This window comes from Somniosus microcephalus, chromosome 21 (assembly GCF_052327205.1).
Source record: "Somniosus microcephalus isolate GS21.2 chromosome 21, FLI_Smic_1.0, whole genome shotgun sequence".
NCBI classification, from domain to species: Eukaryota; Metazoa; Chordata; class Chondrichthyes; order Squaliformes; family Somniosidae; genus Somniosus; species Somniosus microcephalus.
The window spans coordinates 57,719,565-57,744,166 of record NC_141007.1 but is presented as its reverse complement, the minus strand read 5'-3'; the positions used below and the strand labels follow the sequence as shown (position 1 = coordinate 57,744,166).

Genomic DNA, 24,602 nt, shown 5'->3' with positions numbered 1-24,602 from the left:
AATAAGGGTGAAAGTGATATACAACAGCCAGGAAATACCAAAAATGGACCTATATGTATTGCCAGATGGAGGACCACCACTACTAGGACGTGAATGGATCCGGAAGATACAATTAGATTGGCATTCCATACAGGCACTGACGGTAGAGGCCAAAAAGGATGACGACGTCACACCTGGACGACTGTCAAAAATGCTAACTGACGCACAAGAAGTGTTCCAGGAGGGACTCGGAACATTAAAAGGCATAACAGCAACAATTAAAATAGAGGAAAATGCAAGCCCAAAGTTTTTTAAGGCCAGACTGGTGCCTTATGCGATCCGCCCAGCCGTCGAAGCAGAGCTGGAAGGTTTGGAACGTTCAGGAGTACTGTCCAAAGTGGACTGGAGCGAGTGGGCTACACCCATCATTCCTGTAATGAAGAGGTCGTTGAGTAATACGCCTGGGGAACCAAAGAAGGTTCGCATCTGTGGGGACTTTAAGGTGACAGTGAACCCAGTCCTTCACATGGTACAATATCCGCTTCCGCGGATTGAAGATATTTTCGCCTCGCTATCTGGAGGAAAACGCTTCACTAAGATTGATCTGGCCCAGGCGTACCTGCAAATGGAGGTAGAAGAAGCCTCGAAACAATACCTCACGATCAACACTCACAAAGGTCTCTACCAATACAACCGGCTGGTGTTCGGGGTAGCATCGGCTCCAGCTATTTGGCGAAGGGCAATGGATCAAGTCCTGCAAGGGATTCCAGGGACCCAGTGTTATTTGGATGACATCCTGGTCATGGGCAAAAATGACAGTGATCACCTCGCCAACCTGGAGCAGGTGCTCACTAGATTGAAGGAATATGGGCTACGAGCTAATCGCCACAAATGCGAGTTTTTCCAGAAGCAGATCTCGTATTGTGGCCACGTTATTGATGAAGAGGGGTTATATAAGTCCCCTGAGAAGATTGAGGCAGTAGTCAAGGCTCCAGCACCGGAAAATGTGTCACAACTGAGGTCGTTCCTCGGGCTGGTGAACTACTACCATAAGTTCTTACCAAATTTGTCTACAGTATTACACCCACTGAACACCCTACTGCAGACGGGGGTACCATGGCAGTGGAATGACGAATGTAAATGAGCTTTCCAGAAGTGCAAAGAATTGATCACATCAAAAGAGGTGTTGGCCCATTTCAACCCAGCACTACCAATTCAGTTGGCGTGTGATGCATCACCCTATGGTATTGGAGCGGTGCTGTCGCATAAATTCCCAGACGGGTTGGCGAGGCCAGTAGCCTTTGCATCTCGGTCACTAACCTCAGCCGAGCGCAACTACGCCCAGATTGACAGGGAGGCCCTCAGCCTAGTATGGGGAGTAAAAAAGTTCAACCACTATCTGCACGGGCAGAAGTTCACCTTGCTGACTGACCACCAACCACTTGTCTCCATCTTTCATCCAAAGAAGGGCGTTCCGGTGATGACTGTGCAACAGCTACAAAGATGGTCCCTTTTTCTAGGGGCGAACCAATATGAAATAGAGTATAAGGGCACGAAACAGCATGGAAACGCTGATGGGCTATCACGCCTGCCACTGCCTACTGCGGAGGAAGCACCAGCAGTGGACCCTGTCGAAATATTTTATTCGTCGACAATTGAACGCTTGCCAATAACTAACGCGGATATAGAGAAGGAGAGCCGAAATGATCCGACACTGTCTCGGGTATATGATTTGACGGTGAAGGGATGGCTAACACATGGCGACTCACTGTTGCCAGCATTCTCATCCAGAAGAGAACAGCTGTCAGTATGCCAGGGGACAGTGATGTGTGGATCCCGAGTGGTAATTCCACCCAAGTTAAGGGAGAGAGTGCTCAATGAGCTTCACGAAAGCCATCTGGGAGGGGTGAAAATGAAAAGCCTTGCTAGGGCTTATGTGTGGTGGCCGGGAATCGATCAACAAATCGAGGACCTAACAAAGAGCTGCTCAGGATGCCAGAAGGTCCAAAATGCACCACCACATGCCCCTCTACACCCATGGGAGTGGCCCTCCTCTCCATGGCAACAGGTGCATATTGATTTTGCTGGTCCATTCATGGACTCAATGTTCTTAATAGCAGTGGATGTGCACTCGAAATGGCCTGAGGTGATCAAAATGTCCTCCACCACTACGGAGAAAACGATTGCAGTCCTACGGACCATATTTGCCAGGAACGGTTTGCCAGAGCAGATTTGCTCTGATAACGGACCACAGTTTGTGTCCGAAGAGTTTCGGAAATTTATGAGAAGGAATGGGGTAAGGCATTACACATCCGCCCCGTATCATCCAGCCACAAATGGATTGGCTGAGAGGTTCGTACAAACCTTTAAAAAGTCAGTAAGGGCCATGTGCGATGACGACATTCCACTGCAGCATAAGGTGGACAATATCCTGTTAGCCTACAGAAATGCGACACATGTAGTTACCAACCAGACCCCGGACATGATGTTCTTTAACCGAAGGTTGAGATCTCGTCTGGATTTGCTCAGACCAAATGTGCGAAGAAATGTTGAGAATAAGCAATTCCAGCACATCAATGAGAAGCCGACAAGGAGCTTCAATGTAGGACAACCAGTCTTGGCCCGCGACTGCCGAACAGAGAATTGGCAACCCGGAACGATAAGCACACGGCAGGGGCCACTAATGTACACAGTGGAAGTCAGGGAGAACATTGTGAGACGCCATGTCGACCAGATCCTGGCGTCACAGGAATGAGTCAACCCCATGTCTAGCATACCTGGTGATGAACCCGACATACCGGTAGCATCTACCCCAGAAACAGTAGCATCGGAAACTGATGAACTAACCGACGACAGGGGGCCAGAATCGCCTCCGCACCAAGAACAAGACACTCAGGAAAGGCGCTATCCAGAAAGGATCAGGAAGCCGCCCCAAAGACTGAATCTATAAATGGACTATTTCAGTTACTGTGCATGTTAAAAGTGTTAACTGTTATTTGAATGTAATGGTACTGTTAATCTAAAAGGGGAGGAATTGTAGTGTATGTACCTTTAAGAGAAAACTACTTTTACAGCTCCTGTATACTGTCGTACCGGCAGTGACCACACCTGTATATAAGCCCTGAGCAGGCATCTGTACTGTTTGTTATTAGACTACCCTCATCCAGTAAACACCTGTTGATTGTTGATCTGCAGTCTCCGTCTATTTATTGAAGAACGCCATACCTTAAGATTCACGGATTTAATAGTAGAGACTTCCAAAGATTCACGACCCTCTGAGAGAAGAAATTCCTCCTCATTTCCGATTTAAAAGGGTGCCCCCTTATTCTGAAACTATGCCCCCTAGTTCTAGATTCCCCCACGAGGGGAAACATCCTCCCTGCATCTACCCTGTCAAGCCCCTTCAGAATCTTATATGTTTCAATAAGATCACCTCTCATTCTTCTAAACTCCAATTAGTATAGGCCCAACCTGCTCAACCTTTCCTCATAAGACAACTCTTTCATCTCAGGAATCAACCTCGTGAACCTTCTCTGAACTGTCTCCAATGCAAGTATATCCTTCCTTAAATAAGGAGACCAAAACTGTACGCAGTACTCCAGGTGTGGTCTCACCAACGCCCTGTACAGATGTAGCAGGACTTCCCTACTTTTATATTCCATTCCCTTTGCAATAAAGGCCAACATTCCATTTGCCTTCCTAATTACTTGCTGTACCTGTATGCAATATATGTACATGTATGTAATATAGTCATTCAATGCTCTGTAACTTGAACAACAGTGTCTATGTACTGACCTTCTGCTGGAAATGTTGAGATGATTTTGTTGCTTGGTAAATGCAGTAAAAAGCTCCAGTCAATAAAATCATGATGAACAAATTGAGCAGCAAACGGATGAAGTAGAGAAACGCTTTCTCCTTTGTGGTCCGTTCTGCTTTTCTTATCCTGCACATTTGCTCTTCCAGATCAATCTAATTAAAGCGAGGGGAAAAAACACAAACCGTTAATCAGAAAGCCAGCCTTGATGCAGATCTTCAGTTTTTGTTCAGTCCAGTGCAATGACAACTGACATTCAACTGACTGCTCAATCCTAAACACTGAAGGTACTAGATTTTAATCAGCAGTATAAATGTCATTTTGGATTTCTGATTTCTGAAAACAACTTTCAGTGAAATCTGCTTTATTCCAAGAAATTGAAACTCAACTTCAGTCAAGCCAACTAAGACGTATCGATGGCCTAATCCAATCAGGTCAAGCTTAATTGGGTTTCACACTTTGTTCCAGTCCCACCTTTTCCCCATACTGCAATTCAGCCACCCTAAACATTTTTGTTGAGAAATGCCAATTTTTTAAAAGCGTCAGTGAATTATTTGTTTGCAAGCATGTTTAGTTATGCTGAACTTTTATAAATCACTGGTTAGGTCCCAGCTGGAGTATGGTGTCCAATTCTGGGACCTGCACTTCAGGGAGGATGTCACGGCCTTCGAGACGGTGCAGAGGAGATTTACTAGAATGGTACCAGGGTTGAGGGACTTCAGTTACATGGAAAGACTAGAGAAGCTGGGGTTGTTCTCCTTAGAGTCAAGAAGGTTAAAGGGAGATTTAATAGAGGTGTTCAAAATCATTAAAGGTTATGATAGAGTAAATAAGGAGAAACTGGTCATTGGCAAAAGAACCAGAGGCGAGATGAGGAGAAATGTTTTACGCAGCGAGTTGTTATGATCTGGAATGCGCTGCCTGAAAGGATGGTGGAAGCAAGATTCAATAATCATTTTCAAAAGGAAATTGGATAAATACCTGATGGGGAAAAATTTGCAGGGCTATGGGGAAAGGGCAGGGGAATGGGACTAATTGGATAGATCTTTCAAAGAGCCAGCACAGGCATGATGGGCTGAATGGATTCCTTCTGTGCTGTATCATTCCATGATTCTATGAAGTGAGTATATCATAGTAGCGCTCAAGTCACGATGCTTTATTGAGATCATCATATTGTGTGCCATACATTAACTTTCATTTTAGTGTTTTGTATATAATGTCAGTAAGTTATCCTACTAAATGCAATGCGACTGGAAACAGCCTCGACTAACGTACAGTCCCCATCACTGAAAAGGACAAGCTATTGAAACAACATGACCGAGTTGATATTTCACCTAAATATTTTCGCCACCCTTTGTGATACCAGCCATTATTTATGGTGTTGATTGTTTCTTTTTGTAGCATATGGTGCAATTCATAAAATCATATAATGCCTGAAAAAAATAAATCATAGTGGAAACACAGTTCAGGCTTATAAAGTACTACAAACTTTCTACACTCCCCTCTTCTGAAAAAACTATCCACTCAAATCTTGAAATTCAACTGTAGAACCTCTGTGACAATATCATTAGAAACCAAATATAAACAGCGCAGTTTAGGAACAATAAGCGTGGTTTCCGAACTAATTAAAGAACCATATGAGAGGCCATGTTACAGAATTTCAGGATGACATTTTGAAGGACTACTGTAGTAAGGCTAAATGTAATGTGTTGAGTTACAATACCTTCAGGTCATTCAGAATGCTGCGTTGTTTAAGTGTGGCCATAAAGGTTTCCTTGATACAAAAGTCCCAAAGAGCGAAGATCTTGGCACTGTGTTGGGTGTTGTAATTCTTCTCCTGCATGCATTCCTGTTTAAATCCACTCACTGTCCTGGAGGGAAGAGAAAGCCTTTATATTCTTTGAGGGAGCACCTGTTTTCGCTGTAAACCATATGCTTAACCTCAAGACCGCTGTAGCATTTCACCCGCATCTCTGTTCCCTGATTTCTTTTCGAGCGTTACATCTTCTATACTTTTCCTCACTTTTTTTCTTCAAAAAAAAAATTTACCCAAAAAAGGTTTCAACTGACAATGAGCTCCAAAAAATGACAGCACATCTTTTGTGATCACTTCCGGATGTAAATTTATTGAGAATTCAATGAGATTGTGACAATAATGAAGTGTTTACCTCACGGGTGCAACACCAGTCCACGCCGTTCCTTCATCGTCGCTGGGTCAAAATCCTGGAACTCCCTCCCTAACAGCACTGTGGGAGGGCCTTCACCACACGGGCTGCAGCGGTTCAAGAAGGCAGCTCACCACCACCTTCTCAAGGGCAACTAGGGAATGGGCAATAAATGCTGGCCTTACCAGCGACGCCCACATCCCATGAACTGATTAAAAAAAAAACACTGATTGCAACAACCGCCCAGCTCGGACTGTTCCCAGAAAGGAGAGTACAGCCCAGTGTATAATCTGTCTATTCTACACCCCTAATTTATATTTTACCTGATGCCCATTTTTTTTTAATTATGCCTCTGTGAAGCATCTTGGGATGTTTTGTTGCATTAAAAGTGTTGTATAAATGCAAGTTGTTGTTGTATGTTATGACTGCCTACACTTTGATAAGTGCTGCAGTGAGATCGGAAACTTTTCAAATATCAACTTTGGTTTGTAATCCATATTTGGTTTGCAGCAAAGTATAAAAGTTATTTCCAGTCCCTTTATTTTTTTCCAATTTTTAATTCCCTGTAAACTCCATGTTCATATGTCAGAATATACAGGTATCTTTTCCCCTGTAATTCTCTGACGTCAGCTGCTCATGTTGCATCAAACAGCCATGGCTCTTTGAGTACCCAAGAGATGATACTACTGATAGTAATCATCAGCAGCTTTATTGCATCAATTGCTACCTTGTAAAGATTAAGGGGGAAACATTGGGTGGCACCCCTTTTGGGGCGCGAACGTCGCCGGGGCGCTGCCAATCCCAATCCTGTCGGACATATCATCCGGCGATAGGTCAGGGGGCGCAAGGGAAGTTTGCGGCCAGGGCACTGCGCATGGCGATGATGTCATTGCCAGCGGGGCAGCGCCGCAGGGTGCTACTGGCTACCGCCACCACTAACCTCCCGCTGAACACCGTTAACGGTGCCGCGCCCAGGCGCTAGGGCATTTGCTAACGAGAAGCACCAACCAACCCAATTTTTCCCCCTTAATATATTATGCGAAGGAGATGAATGCAAAGCATGGTCTTGGGTTTCTATGTAAACTTGTCACACTTGTGTGCACATACACGCACCTGAAAGGCAGAAACTGTGCGATATTACTGGAACTACCTCAGATGACAGCTAGTGCAGGTGATGTTGCTTTGCACACACGGGGGTTGAATTTCCGTGGAGGTTCTCCCAATCATCAGCCATAACTTTGGCAGAAGATCTGCGGAAGCCCTGAAGAAACGGTGTCGTTTACACCATTTCTCCGAGGTTTCCGCAGATCTTCCACTTGAAGTTACAGTTTATGATGAGGAGAACACCCACAGAAATTCACGCTGTTTTAGCTCTATCACTGTCACACACACACACTGTACCTTATTGAATTTTCAACACTCTGATGTGATGATGCCATCCTGGAGCACTGCAAGCTTATTCACCTTGTAGCAATGTGCATAATGTCAAAAAATGTAACACTACCAAATCCACTCAGGGCTGCAAACACATTTATAATACATCCATGACCGTTTGTCATCAGCACCCTAGCCTCTACAACATGATTACAGTAAACATTAGAACAACTTTTAAGAGCACAGATCAAATTAAATTGTGATGTTACTCAGTTCCAGCATTTGAACTTGTTGCCAGCTTCAATGAATGCCTTCTTTCTTAGGTCAACAGATTTATTTTCAGTAATTTAACTACTTGTACCCTGAAGATGCTCATTTCACCAGTTGGACACAGTTCATGTGAAGTGGTGCAAAATATATAATATCATCTATAAATGACAAAAAAAATATTGCCTTGCTCTCGTTTCCTTTTTAGAAAACTCCTTTGACTTCCAAAGTTCTGATCTTTTCAAAAGCTTTTCAATTGCCTTTCTCCCTTTACTGCACAGAAAGCATAGTATTGAACAGAACATTCTCAGTCCCTTCCCACCAATGTTTCCATTAACTCATTCGGAAAGGTTGACTACCCATCCTGGTGGAAGAATTCTACTCCTGCCACCGCGCCTTTACCGGTCGGTGCAGGAAGACAATCCTAACTAACAAAGCAGGCCATGGTAGACAGCTGAGCTTTCATTTTGATTTATATTTTCCTGAAGATATGTTTTACCTCATTTCTTGGGCTGTTTTGATATTTAGTGTGTGCGCCAACAGTACTGAATTTAAAATGAGGAAAGTGCGACGGGCTGCGGAAGTTCTCACCTTTTTACAATCCAGCAAAGGCAAAGTAGGAAGTAGAGGATCATGCTCAGCAGGTAGGCCAAAGGGAGGTTATAGATAAAGTTCTGGTATACACCAAATTTATAATACCCATAGAACACATAGGAAACTTCCATGAATCCCTGCAAAAAAGAATAAATATCAACATTAGAGAAGGAACTATTTAATGATTTTAATCATACCTTTAAAAGTTAACGGCCCATGAAGGCTGAGGGGGGACCTGATTGAGGTGGACAAAATTATGTGGGGCATAGATAGGGACTTTTCCCCTTAGTAGAGGGGTCAATAACCAGGGGGCATAGTTTCAAGGTAAGGGGCAGGAGGTTTAGAGGGTGGTTGGAATCTGGATCTCACTGCCTGAAAGGGTGGTAGAGGCAGGAACCCTCACAACATTCAAGAAGCATTTAGATGAGCACTTGAAACGCCATAGCATACAAGGCTATGGACCAAGTGCTGTAAAATGGGATTAGAATAGATAGGGCTTGATGGCCGGCGTGGACATGATGGGCTGAAGGGCCTCTTTCTGTGCTGTATAACTCTATGACTCTATGTTGATTTCTATTTGCTCGTTACTACACAATTGTGTCTCTAATGACAAGTTGCTTGATAACTGTGCTGCAACCTATGGTTGAGCCTGAACTTTCTTCAGCTTAAGAAGAAAAAAAGACTTGCATTTATATAGCGTCTTTCATGGCCACCAGGTGTCTCAAAACGCTTTACAGCCAATAAAGTACTTTTGGAGTGTAGTCACTGTTGTAATGTGGGAGCTTAGCACTGGAAAGACCAAAACCACACTGTTCACCTCCCTCCAGAAAACTGTATCTTAGCCCTCAATTTCCATCCACCTTGCTGACTGCTCAGCCAACATCCTCTCCATCACCAAGATTGTCTAGTCCCTATCTACATACACTGCCCTCCTCTGTCTCTACTACCTTTCCATTGTTGCTGAAGCCATTACCGATGCTTTGGGGCTCGATTTCTCCAAATCTTTTCATCCGCATTTAAAATCCCAACATGGCCTCCCCCTTCGGTACCACTGCAACCTCTTTCAGTCACTATCCCAGCTCGCACCCCCTCCACTTCCCACAGTGCAGCAGCTCCCCTCCCTCACTATTGTCCATCTTTGGTGAATGCCTTCACCCATTGCGAACCCGCAGTATGGAATTCTCTTCTCAAACCCTCCGCCTTGCTTCCGCTCTCCCCTTTCGAAAGTCTCCTCAAAACATATCCGTGCCTTTGGTCATTTTTCCTATCACTTCTCCCAACTCCAGTCCAGTGTCCATTCCCCCGTTTGTGAAGTGCCTTGGGGTGTTTAACTATGTTCAGGGCACTATCTATTGTTGGTAATTAATTGAAACAGAATCTTTCCTTCTCGGTTTTTATTTGTATATAAGATTGTTTATTTAAAATGTTCATTAAATATTTTGATAACAATCAATTCAAAATAGTATTTCCTTGAAATAATTTTGAACCTAACACATTCCGAAAGACATACAAATGCTTAGTGGGGCAAGTGTAGTTAAAAAAGGCTGAATAAAACATGTATTGGTTAAAGGATCCAAATGAGAGATGCCAGACTGAACAAGGGTTTAAATAAGTGATTTTTAATTCTTTAGACCAACTCACAGGCTGAAGTGAGTAACTGGTACAGGAGGGCTTACTAATCTATCCATCTATCTCTCAGAGTGTCTCTTGCTCTGCCTCTCTATAATACTTTACTGTGAATGCTACAATGGCCCTCACACACAAACAATAAAATTAATAGTGGGACAATTTTCTCTATTTAAAAGGATATATATTGGCACCATTCAACAATCAAGAACAGCAATGGCAGAGACCGGGCCTCCTTCCCGCCCTCACACACACACACACACACACACACGTACCTGTTAAATTCTACTTTAAAGGAAGGCACCAGATAAATTTCCACACACATTAATTGCAGTTAAATAGTTTAGGCTTCTCCAAAAGGCCACTCCACTAAAATTCAATATAGGTTGCGTGAAGCCAGATGCCAATTATAATTAAAGCTGTGTGACCCCATCTTCACTGCCCTCTCAATTCGATATGATGGAGCTCTTGACCACAGTGCCAGAATTTGGTATTGGTTTTTGCCTGCAATTCCAGGTGCAGCGACTTACCAAATCTGGCCAGTGTTATCATGGTGCTGCATGGAGGCCAGGAATGGGAAATCAGCCAACCAAAGCCAGTCTCATTTATCTCCTGGTGACCGGTTAAAATCAGTGTAGGTTGAAGCCTCGTAGCAGGCAGTTTAGCTGCTCTCTTGACTGGGGAGGGTGGTGAGATGGGGCACTCAAGGTACAGTTACCTTAGTTCGAACAATAGAATTAAACAAATAGAGGTGGTGAGAGAAGTTAAGTGTCCACTTTGTGATTGGTGCCTGCAAAACGAATTAATTAAATAAAACATGGAACATCTCGATGGCGCCATCTTGTGGAATGATGGTGCTCTTCTCACAATGTTACTGTTTAATTGTGGCGATAATCACTAACACGGCAAGTCTGTGTTAAGTTATACAAGTGTCTTGAATCATTTTTTTTAAATACAGCTTTCACAAATCATGCTTCAGTAGCTATAGCAGCAGTGGATAGCTTCCAGGCTGTTAATTGATAGGAAAAGTAGGTTATTTTGTCTCTATTACTTTTGATAGCGTTTTTTAAATTGAAATGTGATTTTTTTCCACCATTTTCCACATTCTGATTTTGTTTCCTATTTGTAAGCCTGATTTTACTGTGTGATGCACCACAATGGAGAGCCCACATTTATTCCTCAGAGACCATCAAGAGGCTGAAAATTCCAGAGCGAAAAATACGTCGATCATTGCAGACTATTTCCAACCTCTTGATGGATTCTGTGTGCTGGATCAATCAGATCTTCCATTATTCAGTCACTCTACCTCGCCAACTGTAAATACATTTCAACGAGGAATGCCAGCTCAATCGAATTATCTGAGCTATTTGAGTAAGTCACAGTATACACGGCCGCATGGGGAGATTTTATGGGCAATTTCTTACAAGCCTCAATTTAAAAACTAGCACTGAGACCACAAGGCATTAATCACAACTTCTGAGGTAGGCTTTTGTGGGCACTGCACAAATGTGATGTTGTGGGTTTTGGGATTATGCGGTCACATTGTCGTTTACAGGGGTTGGTCAATGTTAGTCCTCTTCGGTATATACTGCAAACCTCCTGTGTGTGATCAAATTTAGCCGCATTCATTCATTTCTAGGGGTAAATTGCCCAGTGGTTATGGTTACTGGACTCGTCAGACAGAGGTCATGATTTCAGACACCACCATGGCTAGTTGTGTGAATTCACCCCAACTTGGGAACTGGCAGCTACTCATCCAGGTTTAATAATCTGTGACACCCAGAGTATTTCATTTTAATCACCTTTTTAATCTTAATAATAACTTACTGTCCCAGAGAGCAGATCCAAGACATACGCATAAAAATGAACCAAGCCCTTATGATATGGATCGTACTTGAAGCATTCAGGTGCTGAAAAGGAAACTAGAAATACAGATAGTTAATGATGTGTTTGCATCTAGTTTTGCTGTGTAGTCCTCAGCATCTTACTTGACTACTGTATAATTAAATGTGGGCTAGTGTAAGGAGAGAGCAACACCAAAGGTGTGTTTACAGTGTCAGTTAGAATTGATTTATAATTTGCACCAATGCTAAAATTGTGATGTAAATCGACATCAGGCCTGAACCTGGTGAGGAGAGAAGAAGGGCGAGATCCCCTGGACGGTTGAGCGTAGTTTCACACCCATGGGTTTGACACTACATGGGAGCTCCCTTGGAGCCAACCCCCCCGGGACACTTTTTAATCCTATGCGCATTAAGTCCACCACTTAGGCAATGCAGACACTGCCACTCCGTTGATGCAACGTTTAAAATGTAACTGTTGGGCCAGGAGCTCTATGGATGCCCATAACTAAACACGTGCAGAGTTCTCTCCTTGGCTGAAGAACTGGGATTCCAGCCAGACACTGTAAATAGGGCGCTGCCTGGTCCAAGTCCACCAGCAATGGTGTAAATGGGGTACTGCCCAGTCCGAGACTAGCAGTGACAGTCTGAATGGGGTACTGCCCAGTTCAAGACTAGCAGTGACAGTCTGAATGGGGTACTGCCCAGTCCGAGACCAGCAGTGACAGTCTGAATGGGGTACTGCCCAGTTCGAGATTAGCAGTGACAGTCTGAATGGGGTACTGCCCAGTCCGAGACTAGCAGTGACAGTGTAAATGGGGTACTGCCCAGTCCGAGACTAGCAGTGACAGTCTGAATGGGGTACTGCCCAGTTCGAGATTAGCAGTGACAGTCTGAATGGGGTACTGCCCAGTCCGAGACTAGCAGTGACAGTGTAAATGGGGTACTGCCCAGTCCGAGACTAGCAGTGACCGTCTAAATGGGGTACTGCCCAGTCCGAGACCAGCAGTGACAGTGTAAATGGGGTACTGCCTAGTCCGAGACTGATGCCTGCAGTGTAAATGAAGATTCATGGAATAGAGCTTTTGAAATAAAATACCTGCCACTCCCTGTGTTAAAGCCTAAAAACCTAGAGAGTAAACTTTAGGGCTTTTGGGGGCATGCAGTAGGTTGTGGGAAATCTCTGACCAACCCATCGATACCCCAGTACAATTTCTTCAAGATTATCTTTACTCCTCGCAACCGAACATGGCAATTGAAGGTAGCTGTAGCAAGGACAGATGTCTCACAAAGTTTCCCTTTTTGAATTAAAACAAAACAAATAGAAACTGCAGTGGACAACTTCGACACAGAGGTATTTTAAATAAAATTAGCACCTCGGGAATTAGCTTCATCTGAAACAAAGTCCAAGACAATGCAATGCAGGAGCAAGAGGGGCCCCTTCTCTCTAGTGAGAGGTTCTCAAATATTCTTGTAAAGAAGAACTCCTCCACCACGACAAATGCTGCCTACTAATGGACTTAAAGCAGTGTCAGGAGAATAATCCCTGAAGATGCTGAATGCAGGCTACCATACCCACCCCTGCACTGATGGCTAAATAGGTGGATAATAGTGCATATCCCCAGAGAACCAATCAATTTAACCTGTCTTGATTAAACCGGTCTTGCATTTCAACAAGAACACTTGCACAGTGCACTAAAGGTGGTTTATTTTGGCGTGTTGGCTTAGTGTGACACAGACTCTTGACATACTCACTGTTCCTCAGGCGCTCCGTGTCTGTCTGATTGAGTTTCATTTTGTTGATATAGATGGATGGCAGCAGCACAAAACCACCGACCAATAGAAAGGCGAAAAGATTCAGGAAAATCAAAAAACGCAGAAAGGTGAAGTATGACTGGATGCCGGTGCCATATCGACCTAGTCCGTAACACAACACGAAGCAGTGAATTAACACATCATTCTAGCCCAAACACACTCAGCCTTTCAATGTTAAAATAGTTCGATCTGCGTAGCATAGGTGACCCAATTATTATTTCATTCAAGGAAACACTCCAATACGACAACGTATTTTCCATTTACTCCCATGGTAAAGAAATCCTGATAGAGACACATATCTGACCACCATATTCAGCATTCGCCGCTGAACCATGCTGAATATCATAACTTTATTACATAAATACCAGAGTGAGTAGAAAGTCTAAACTTTTAGACATTTGGTTTAAAGCTGGGGTATCCAAACTCTGGCTCATGGGCCATATGTGGCCTGCGAACTCTGCCAATCCAGCCCATAAAGCCCAGTTCCATATGCTCTTACATTTCTTACTTGTTGGTTTGTCCTGTTTGAATGTCATTGGCCTGGAAGTTTGCATAGGGCTATTAATGGATAACCCCCAAATCTAACACTAATATCTGTTGGTATCCACGGCTTGAAATTTATGCCAATTACATGTATTGTTAATATTCAGAGAGAAAATATTATGTGTAGCTTGTGGCACCTAAGCAGTGCACAAAGACAAAAAACTTGGATACTCCCGGTATTGTAACAAAATGGCAAACATGAGTGTAAAGAACATGCTTATGATTCAAGTCCAGCCAGCAGAGAAAATCTTCCTCCAATGTGTTATTGTAAGATGTTGTATTATGTTAAGGGGAATCACTGAATGGGATCATCGTAATATGGAAAATGCCAACATTACAGGCAACAAGTAACATTCCTGCAGCAGTTTGTTGCATTAAAAAAATGGAGGCCAAAAATCTGAGGGGGCGCATCCTGGCAAAAGTGCTGAGATGTGCCCACCTGTGACCTTCGCTGCTGACCCCACTGTTTGGTGGCTGCACAGGCCACTAGAGGAGCATTTAGGATTCTCTCCCACGGAAGAGCCTGAAAAGTGGCCTGATGGTGGATGCCGGTTTTCCCACCTCATCCTGAGCCCCCAGAAACATCTCTAAGGTTTCCCCTTTGTAAAGGAGTTGCATTTAATTTGTTTCTTAAAAAAAAGAAGTCCCGTTCTTCTTTAGTGGTCCAGCCCATGATCCCAGCTTGGACACCTAGGTGGGCAACAATTCCACTGGTTTGCAGAATGGTACACCTGGTCGATCTCACTAGGTGTATCTCTGCCGCTCCTACACCAGGTTTTCTCTGAGGGCCAGGAATGTAGGAACTTCCAAAGTAGGGTGTCCCTGTCCCACCCATGGCCTCTTTTACATCAATGGCCTTGTTTGGGGCAGGTGGAAGCTCGGCTCCCAACAGGCCAACAGCAATGAGCGTATTTGTGTCCCAGCCTAATTTCCAGCCCTTCTGCCATTTCCTTGCCAAAGTTACAGTGTGAGTGTGCCAGAGGGGCTGCGGATTTTCAGTTCCAGGTATATATTATTTTGATTACATAAACAATGAATATTGTTTTCTCACTATCTTCGAATTGACCATGAATTTGAGATTAATGACATCGTAAGATCTCAATAAATTTACAGCCTTAAAATGCACCCTGGGTATGGTTGATATTTTCTGTATAAACAACCTGAACCCTTCAGTGAGACTACTGCCTAGTAATCAACATCACTAAAAACAGATTATCTGGTCATTATCTCATTGCTGTTTATGGGACCTTGCCGTGCGCATATTGGTTGCTGTTTTCCGCTACATTACAACAGTGACGACACTTCATAAGAACATAAGAACATAAGAAATAGGAGCAGGAGTAGGCCAATCGGCCCCTCGAGCCTGCTCCGCCATTCAATAAGATCATGGCTGAACTGATCCTAACCACCAATCTACTATCACAGAACCATCTCCTGAATCTAACAGAATTAGACACACGAATTAGGAGCAAGATCAGGCTACACGGCCCCTGGGCCCGCTCCGCTACCCACAGGGCCATGTCCGATCCGAACCTAGACTCATGTCCAAATTCCTGCCCGCTCCCCGTAACCCTTAATTCCCTTTACTCCTAGGAAACTGTCTATTTCTGTTTTAAATTTATGTAATGATGTAGCTTCTACAGCTTTTTGGGGCAGCATATTCCATGGACCTACCACCCTCTGAGTGAAGTAGTTCCTCCTCATCTCAGTTTTGAAAGAGCAGCCCCTTATTCTAAGACTATGCCCCCTAGTTCTAGTTTCACCCATCATCGGGAACATCCTCCCCGCATCCACCCGATCCAACCCCTTCACAATCTTATATGTTTCAATAAGATCGCCTCTCATTCTTCTGAACTCCAATGAGTAGAGTCCCAATCTACTCAACCTCTCCTCATATGTCCATCCCCTCATCCCCAGGATTAACCGAGTGAACCTTCTTTGTACTGACTCGAGAGCAAGTATGTCTTTTCTTAAGTATGGACACCAAAACTGTATGCAGTATTCCAGGTGCGGTCTCACCAATACCTTGTACAACTGAAGCAATACCTCCCTATTTTTATATTCTATCCCCCTAGCAATGAAAGCCAACATTCCATTGGCCTTCTTAATCACTTGCTGCACCTGCATACTAACCTTTTGAGTTTCGTGCACCAGGACCCCCAGATCCCTTTGTACTTCAGTACTTTCCAGTTTCTTGCCATTAAGATAATAACTTGCTCTACGATTTTTCCTGCCAAAGTGCATAACCTCACACTTTCCAGTATTGTATTCCATCTGCCAAATCTCTGCCCACTTAGCCTGTTTATGTCCCCTTGCAGGTTTTTTATGTCCTCCTCACTCACTACTTTCCCTCCCATCTTAGTATCATCTGCAAACTTTGATATGTTACACTCGGTCCCCTCCTCCAAATCGTTAATATAGATTGTAAAGAGTTGGGGACCCAGCACCGACCCCTGCGGAACACCACTAGTTACTGATTGCCAGTCTGAGAATGAACCATTTATCCCAACTCTCTGCCTTCTGTTAGATAGCCAATCCTCTATCCATGCCAGAATATTACCCCCAATCCCGTGATTTTTTATCTTAAGCAATAATCTTTTGTGTGGCACCTTGTCAAATGCCTTTTGGAAGTCTAAATACACTACGTCCACTGGTTCCCCTTTATCCACCCTATATGTTACTTCCTCAAAGAACTCCAGCAAATTTGTCAAACATGACTTCCCCTTCATAAAACCATGCTGACTTTGTCCTATTAAATTATGATTATCCAAATGTTCTGTTACTGTCTCCTTAATAATGGACTCCAAAATTTTACCTACCACAGATGTTAGGCTAACCGGTCTATAGTTTCCAGCCTTCTGTCTACTGCCCTTTTTAAATAAGGGTGTTACATTAGCAGTTTTCCAGTCTGCCGGGACCTTTGCTGAGTCCAGGGAGTTTTGGAAAATTATTACCAATGCATCCACAATCCCTACCGCCACTTCCCTCAAGACCCTAGGATGTAAGCCATCAGGTCCAGGTGATTTATCCACCTTGAGTCCCATTATTTTACCGAGTACCACTTCCTTAGTGATTTTGATCGTGTTTAGCTCCTCCCCCCCATAGCCCCCTGTTTGTCCAGTGTTGGGATATTCTTAGTGTCCTCTACTGTAAAGACTGACACAAAATATTCATTCAGTGTTTTTGCCATCTCCATATTTCCCACCATTAATTTCCCGGTCTCATCCTCTAAGGGACCAACATTTACTTTAGCCACCCTTTTTCTTTTTATATAACTATAAAAACTCTTACTATCTGTTTTTATATTTTTTGCTAATTTACTTTCATAATCTATTTTCCCTTTCTTAATCAATCTTTTTGTTATTTTTTGCTGTTTTTTAAAGTTTTCCCAATCCTCTATCCTCCCACTAGATTTGGCTACCTTATATCCCCTTGTTTTTAGTCGAATACTATCCTTAATTTCTTTATTTAGCCACGGATGGCTGTCTTTTCTTTTACACCCTTTTCTTCTCAGTGGAATATATATTTTTTGGAAGTTGTAAAATAACTCCTTAAATGTACACCACTGATCATGTATCGTCTTACCCTTTAATCTATTTTCCCAATCCACTCTACTCAATTCCGCTCTCATACCTTCATAGTCTCCTTTATTCAAGCTTAGCACGCTTGTTTGAGATCCAACCTTCTCACCCTCTAATTGAATATGGAATTCAACCATGTTATGGTCACTCATTCCAAGGGGGTCCTTTACTAGGACATTTTTAATTAATCCTGTCTCGTTACACAGGACCAGATCTAAGGTTGCTTGCCCCCTGGTCGGTTCAGTTACATACTGCTCAAGAAACCCATCCCTAATACACTCAATGAGCTCATCCTCAAGGCAGCCCTGCCCAATTTGATTTGTCCAATTAATATGATAGTTAAAATCCCCCATAATTATAGATGTTCCCTTATTACAAGCCTCAACTATTTCCTGATTGATACTCCGTCCAACAGAGTTGCAACTGTTCGGAGGCCTATAGACTACGCCCACTAGTGTTTTTTTCCCCTTATTATTCCTTACCTCCACCCAAACTGTTTCATTATCCTGATCTTTTGACCCAATATCATTTCTCTGTATTACAGTGATTCCTTCCTTTCTTAACATAGCCACCCCATCTCCCCTTCCTTCCTGCCTGTCCTTCCTGATCGTTAAATAACCTGGCATGTTTAATTCCCAGGCATTGTCACCCTGCAGCCATGTTTCTGTAATGGCCACAAGATCATACCCATATGTAGTTATTTGTGCCATTAACTCGTCTATTTTGTTACGAATGCTACGTGCATTCAGATAGAGAACTTTCAAATATGTTTTGTGACACTTAGTTCCTGCTTTTGCCCTTTTTATTACTTTACCTTTTATTCCATACCTTCTGCCCCTTCCTGACACGCTCTGGTTTTTAATTTCCCCACTGCTACCTAAGTCTATGACCTTCTCTGTTGTCATTTTTATTATTTGCTCTCTAGGAACCTCCCCCCCACTAGTTAGTTTAAAGCCCTCTCTACAGCCCTAGTTATATGATCCGCCAGGACTCTAGTCCCAGCACTGGCCAAGTGAAGCCCGTCCCAATGGAACAGCTCCCTCCTGCCCCAGTACTGGTGTCAGTGTCCCAGGAAGCAAAACCCATTTTTCCCACACCAGTCTTTGAGCCACGCATTTAACTCTCTAATTTTATTTGTCCTAGCCAAATTCGCTCGTGGCTACCTTGAGGTTCTGTTTTTTAATTTGACCCCTAGCTGCTCATACTCCTTTAACAGAACCGGCTTCCTAGTCCTATCTGCGTCGTTTGTACCAACATGGACCACGACAACTGGATCCACCCCCTCCCACTGCAAGTTTCTTTCCAGCTCAGAGGAGATGTCCTTAACCCTGGCACCGGGTAGGCAACACAGCCTTCAGGACTCTCGCTCTCGGCTGCAGAGAACTCTATCTATCCCCCTAATAATACTATCCCCTACCACTACAACATTTCTATTTACTCCCCCCTCTTGAATGGCCCCCCGTTCCATGGTGCTGTGGCCAGGTTGCTTATCCTCCCTGCAGTCCCGGCACCCGTCCCCACAGGGAGTAAGAACCTCGAACCTGTTGGACAAGAGCAAAGGCTGCAGCTCCTCCAGCTCTACCTCCTGGATCCCCGTACCTGCCTCACTCATAGTCATACCGTCCTGTCCCTGACCATGGGCTACATCTGAATTAATTAACTTCATAGGTGTGACCACCTCCTGATACACAGAGTCCAGGTACTTCTCCCCCTCCCTGATGTGTCGCAGTGTCTGAAGCTCAGACTCCAGCTCATCAACACGGAGCTGGAGTTCCTGTAGCAGCAGACACTTGTCACAGATGTAATCACCGTGAGCCTCAATGGGGTTCACCGGCTCCCACATCTCACAACAGTAACACATCACCTGCTCCATTCTATGTAATTAATTAAATGTTTTACTGTTAGTTATGGACACCCTCTGCCCGATTTTAGATGCTAGTATCCCGTTTAATTAATTGGATTTAAATTAAATCAATCCCTCTAGTTACACCAGCTAAATGGTTTACCAACAGTCACTCTGCACTAGAAAGGCCTTATTAACTACAACCCACAGAGTTAAAGTTTGAAAAGAGCACCTAACACCCCACTTACCCTAACTCACACTTACCCAAACTCACAGCACTCTTTGATGACTCGCACTCAGTGCTTGCTCGCACTTGGACTGGTCTTTTTATACTGTTTGTTTGTTTACAGCCAAATGAGTCACCCCTGCTGATTGGTTAGAAAACTGGTTTCCACTGCCTGCTATGCCAATTTACTCCTACTGCAGTGTAATCTTGTTTTACTCTTCTTAAACCAACAGATTCCCAAATATTTAACTTTTCCCCTTTACTTAAACTGCTTAAGTAATCTTATCAAGAATGATTTAAAGAGAAATAACAATTAAAGAACTCTCACACTTACCCAAACTCACAGCACTCTTTGATGACTCGCACTCAGTGCTTGCTCGCACTAGGACTGGTCTTTTTATACTGTTTGTTTGTTTACAGCCAAATGAATCACCCCTGCTGATTGGTTAGAAAACTGGTTTCCACTGCCTGCTGTGCCAATTTACTCCGATTGCAGTGTAACCTTGTTTTACTCTTAAACCAACAGAATCCCAAATATTTAACTTTTCCCCTTTACTTAAACTGCTTAAGTAATCTTATCAAGAACGATTTAAAGAGAAATAACAATTTAAAAACTCTCACACTTACCCAAACTCACAGCACTCTTTGATGACTCGCACTCAGTGCTTGCTCGCACTAGGAAAAAGTATTTCATTGGCTGTAAAATACTTGGGGACATCCTGAGGTCATGAAAGACGCTATATAAATGAAAGTCCTTTCCTTAACTCACTCCTTTGCTCTTTATCCGTAGCTCCCTGGTATCTCTGATTTTCTGTATCAATCATTTGAAACCCTCAATAAAGTGTGGTAATCACCCCTGATGATGAACATTCACTGCATGAATCACCTGAACCACTTGATGAGCTCACAGCCTTGTGATCACTTCCATTCTTCTCTATTTTGTCCCCAATTTTTTCTTTCATAAACTTATTACCGGAGAAAGTTAAGAAAAAAAGTCCTACCCTCTAACAAATGTGTTCAGGCACTTGAACTGAGTTGCAGTGATGCTTACTTTCACTAAAAATATTATCGCCATTGCCCAATGGAAACACCTTGAGAAGGCTGCTGTGATATCCGAGTGGTAAGGTCAGAAACTGAGATAAGCCAGACTTCAGGAACCAAAACTCAACTGTTTAATTATACATATGTAGCAGAGAACATAGCTCTTACAGCTGCAGCAAACACACTCTATTTCTTACTGTGCGATCACCAAGATGGAGGATCAACCTCTGAGTCATACCCAGAATGCAATGCTACTACCTTAATAAGTGGTGTGCCAGGACATTACCTTAATACTGGTAAATATGATCCCTTAATATTTGCCTCCATCTGGTGGATAACTTAAGCATTACATCCCAGATTAATATAGCTGCTTTCACATAAACATCCGACACTCTGATCTTCCCTGAGTTATGAATGTGATCCCACACTAAGGAAGTCACTCGCACCTTCTATCTCATTCAGAGAGCTTTTCCACAGTTCTAACCAGGATATGGCGTGCGTCACTTCCTCCTTGAGCCTCTTCAGTGATTTCTGCTGGCTTCGCTTCCAGATCTCCCAGCTGGTGAGAGAGCCAGTGTCAAACTTTCTCTTTTCTCTGTGTGGAAAAATAAAACTTAAATGCTATGAACAAAAAACTAGATCAGTTACTTACTGATCCACCTTGGAGAGTATATGGACAGAAGAATTTTTTGGACGGGCATCCCATATTTATTATAAAGGATTCATCACAGTGGATTATAATGGACTGCACACATCCTAAAAATGAAGCCAGTTGGAAGACATATTTAAGCTGTGCATTTCCCTTTGATTTGAAGTCATTTGTGTCAATGAAAACCATCACTTGTGTTGCTCTTCCCTCCTATCAATAAGTTGAATAGGGGTTGCACTGCAATATAAATCTGGGATTTAAGTTAATAACATGTTCTGAATGGGACATTGATAGTCAAGATGTAATCTGGAACAGGCAGGGAAGGAAAGATTTTTTTAAATTTGGTCAGCTGGGTGTCTGAAACACACAGAAACCAATTACCATGTTTAAGAGTTTCCAAACAAAGGTACTGAGAAATCCTCCCAAGTCCAGTTTCTGTTTGTCTGCAATGGATTGCTCACTCTCTCCCTGTAGGGACTCACCTTATTTACCTCAGTGCGGAGAGCATTGGTGCAGGCTAACAAATGTCAAGGCTTTGGGGCCCCCAAAGGGTTAGCTGATGATTTGATACGTCTTCTCCTCCAGGTCCCATTAGTAATCCAGACTGTGCTCTGGAGGACTGAAAACTTACATGCTTAAGGCACAGGTAGCAGATTACCATACCCACCTCTTTGGCCAGGGGTCTTCCCCCCCGCACAGCAGACCCTTCCTCCCGCTTTCAGAATACTCGTTCTACCTAGACCCCTCCCTCTGGCCTCTTACCCTCTCTAGATCTTTTCATTGCTAACTGCCGGCATGACATCGGCCGTCTCAATTTCTCTGTTCCCCTCGCTCACTCCAACCTACCTCCTTCTGAACTTGCAGCACTCCGTTCTCTCCGATCCAACCCCAACATTGTCATTAAACCCGCTGACAAGGGTGGTGCTGTTGTTGTTTACCGAACTGACCTCTACCGTGCGGAGGCTAAACGCCAATTCTCTGACACCTCCTCCTATCTCCCCCTAGACCATGACCCCACTACCAGACATCAAGCCATTGTTTCCAAGACTGTCACTGACCTCATCTCCTCTGGAGATCTTCCCTCCATGGCTGCCAACCTCATAGTTCCCCAACCCCGCACAGCCTGCTTCTACCTCCTTCCCAAGATCCACAAACAGGTCTGCCCTGGTAGACCCATCATTTCAGCCTGTTCTTGCCCCATGGAACTGATTTCTCCCTATCTCGACTCTATTTTTTCTCTCCTTGTCCAGTATCTTCCCACCTACATTCGCGACTCTTCCGATGCCCTCTGCCACTTTAACAGTTTCCAGTTTCCTGGCCCCAACCGTCTCCTTTTCGCTATGGACGTCCAATCCCTCTACACCTCCATCCCCCACCAGGATGGCCTGAGATCGCTCCGCTTCTTCCTTAAACAGAGGCCCAACCAGTCCCCATCCACCACCGCCCTCCTCCGCCTGGCTGAACTTGTTCTCACATTGAACAACTTCTCCTTTGACTCCACTCACTTTCTCCAAATTAAAGGTGTTGCTGTGGGGACCTGCATGGGCCCTAGCTATGCCTGCCTTTTCATGGAATATGCGGAACACTCTTTGTTCCAGTCCTACTCAGGTCCCCTCCCTCACCTCTTTTTCCGGTACATTGATGACTGTATTGGTGCCGTTTCCTGCTCTCACCCGGAACTAGAAAATTTAATTCACTTTGCATTCCATCCTTCCCTCACCTTCGCATGGTCCATCTCCGACTCTTCCCTTCCCTTCCTCGACTTCTCTGTCTCCATTTCTGGGGATAGGCTATCGACAAACATCCACTATAAGCCCACTGACTCCCACAGCTACCTGGACTACACTTCCTCCCACCCTGCTTCCTGTAAGGACTCTATTCCAATCTCCCAGTTTCTCTGTTTCATCCGCATCTGTTCTGATGATGCCACCTTCCATACTAGTGCTTCCGATATGTCTTCCTTTTTCCTCAACCGAGGATTCCCCTCTACCGTGGTTGGCATGGCCCTCGACCATGTCCGTTCCATTTCCCACACTTCTGCTCTTACCCCTTCCCCTCCCTCCCAGAACCATGATAAAGTTTCCCTTGTCCTCAGCTTTCACCCCACCAGCCTCCAAATTCAAAGGATCATCCTCCGTCATTTCTGCCACCTCCAGCATGATTCCACCACCAAACACATCTTATCCTCCCCTCCCCTTTCAGCATTCCGAAGGGACTGCTCCCTCCGTGACACCCTGGTCCACTCCACTATCACCCCCAACACCCCTTCCCCTTCCCACGGCACCTTCCCGTGCAAGTGCAGGAGATGCAACACCTGCCCTTTTACCTCCTCCCTTCCCACTGTCCAGGGCCTCAAACACTCCTTCCAGGTGAAACAGCGATTTACTTGTATTTCTTGCAATTTAGTATACTGTATTCGCTGCTCACGATGTGGTCTCCTCTACATTGGGTAGGCCAAATGCAGATTGGGTGACTGCTTTGTGGAACACCTCTGTTCAGTCCGTAAGCGTGACCCCGAGCTTCCAGTCATCTGTCATTTTAATTCTCCGCTTCACTCCCACTCTGACCTCTCTGTCCTTGGCCTCTTACACTGTTCCAACGAAGCTCAACGTAAGCTCGAGGAACAGCACCTCATCTTTCGATTAGGCACTTTACAGCCTTCTGGACTCAACATCGAGTTCAACAATTTCAGATCATAACCTCGGCCCCTATGTTTTCTTTTCTCTCTCACATGGCAGCTGTCAATCATTCTGCCATTGCCATTTACACTTCATCTAGAGCCATCTTTTGTTTCTTAACTTGTCCCATTACCATCTCCTTTTGCCTTGCACCATCATCCCTTTTGTCTTTCAATCTCTCCTGCCTTCCATCCTATCATAGACCTCCCCTTTGTTCTTTCCTCCCCTCCCCCCTTTACCTGCCCCACACTTGCTTAAATATCCATTACTTCTCCAACTTTTTCCAGTTCTGACGAAGGGTCAGCGACCTGAAACGTTGACTGTTTCTCTCCCCATGATGCTGCCTGACCTGCTGAGTGTTTCCAGCATTTTCTGTTGTATCAGATTACCAAGTCTGGTCGACAGGCTGACTCAGTTCCAATCTTCCATTGCCAGAGGTATGTATCGTCTTAGAGCCTGCTTGACCCCAAAGATACTCTACTTATCTTCCCCGCCCCCCAAGAGAATAGTCACTAGTTAGTCATTAGATAATGGAAAATGTGGATTGTAGCTTTGATCAGTGTACA

General features: G+C 44.1%; 1 protein-coding gene across 1 annotated transcript in view; it reads right to left on the bottom strand.

The window, feature by feature from the left end:
- LOC147102852 (transmembrane channel-like protein 7) overlaps positions 1–24,602 on the bottom strand; it is a 62,953-nt gene that overhangs the window by 24,454 nt on the left and 13,897 nt on the right. Inside the window, exons 3-8 of the mRNA XM_085963738.1 lie at positions 21,156–21,304; positions 13,416–13,577; positions 11,647–11,741; positions 8,191–8,330; positions 5,517–5,664; positions 3,775–3,948 (exon numbers count right to left, since the gene is read on the bottom strand). Of these exons, the coding sequence (XP_085819864.1) occupies positions 3,775–3,948; positions 5,517–5,664; positions 8,191–8,330; positions 11,647–11,741; positions 13,416–13,577; positions 21,156–21,304 (868 nt within the window). The remainder of the gene's footprint in view (positions 1–3,774; positions 3,949–5,516; positions 5,665–8,190; positions 8,331–11,646; positions 11,742–13,415; positions 13,578–21,155; positions 21,305–24,602) is intronic.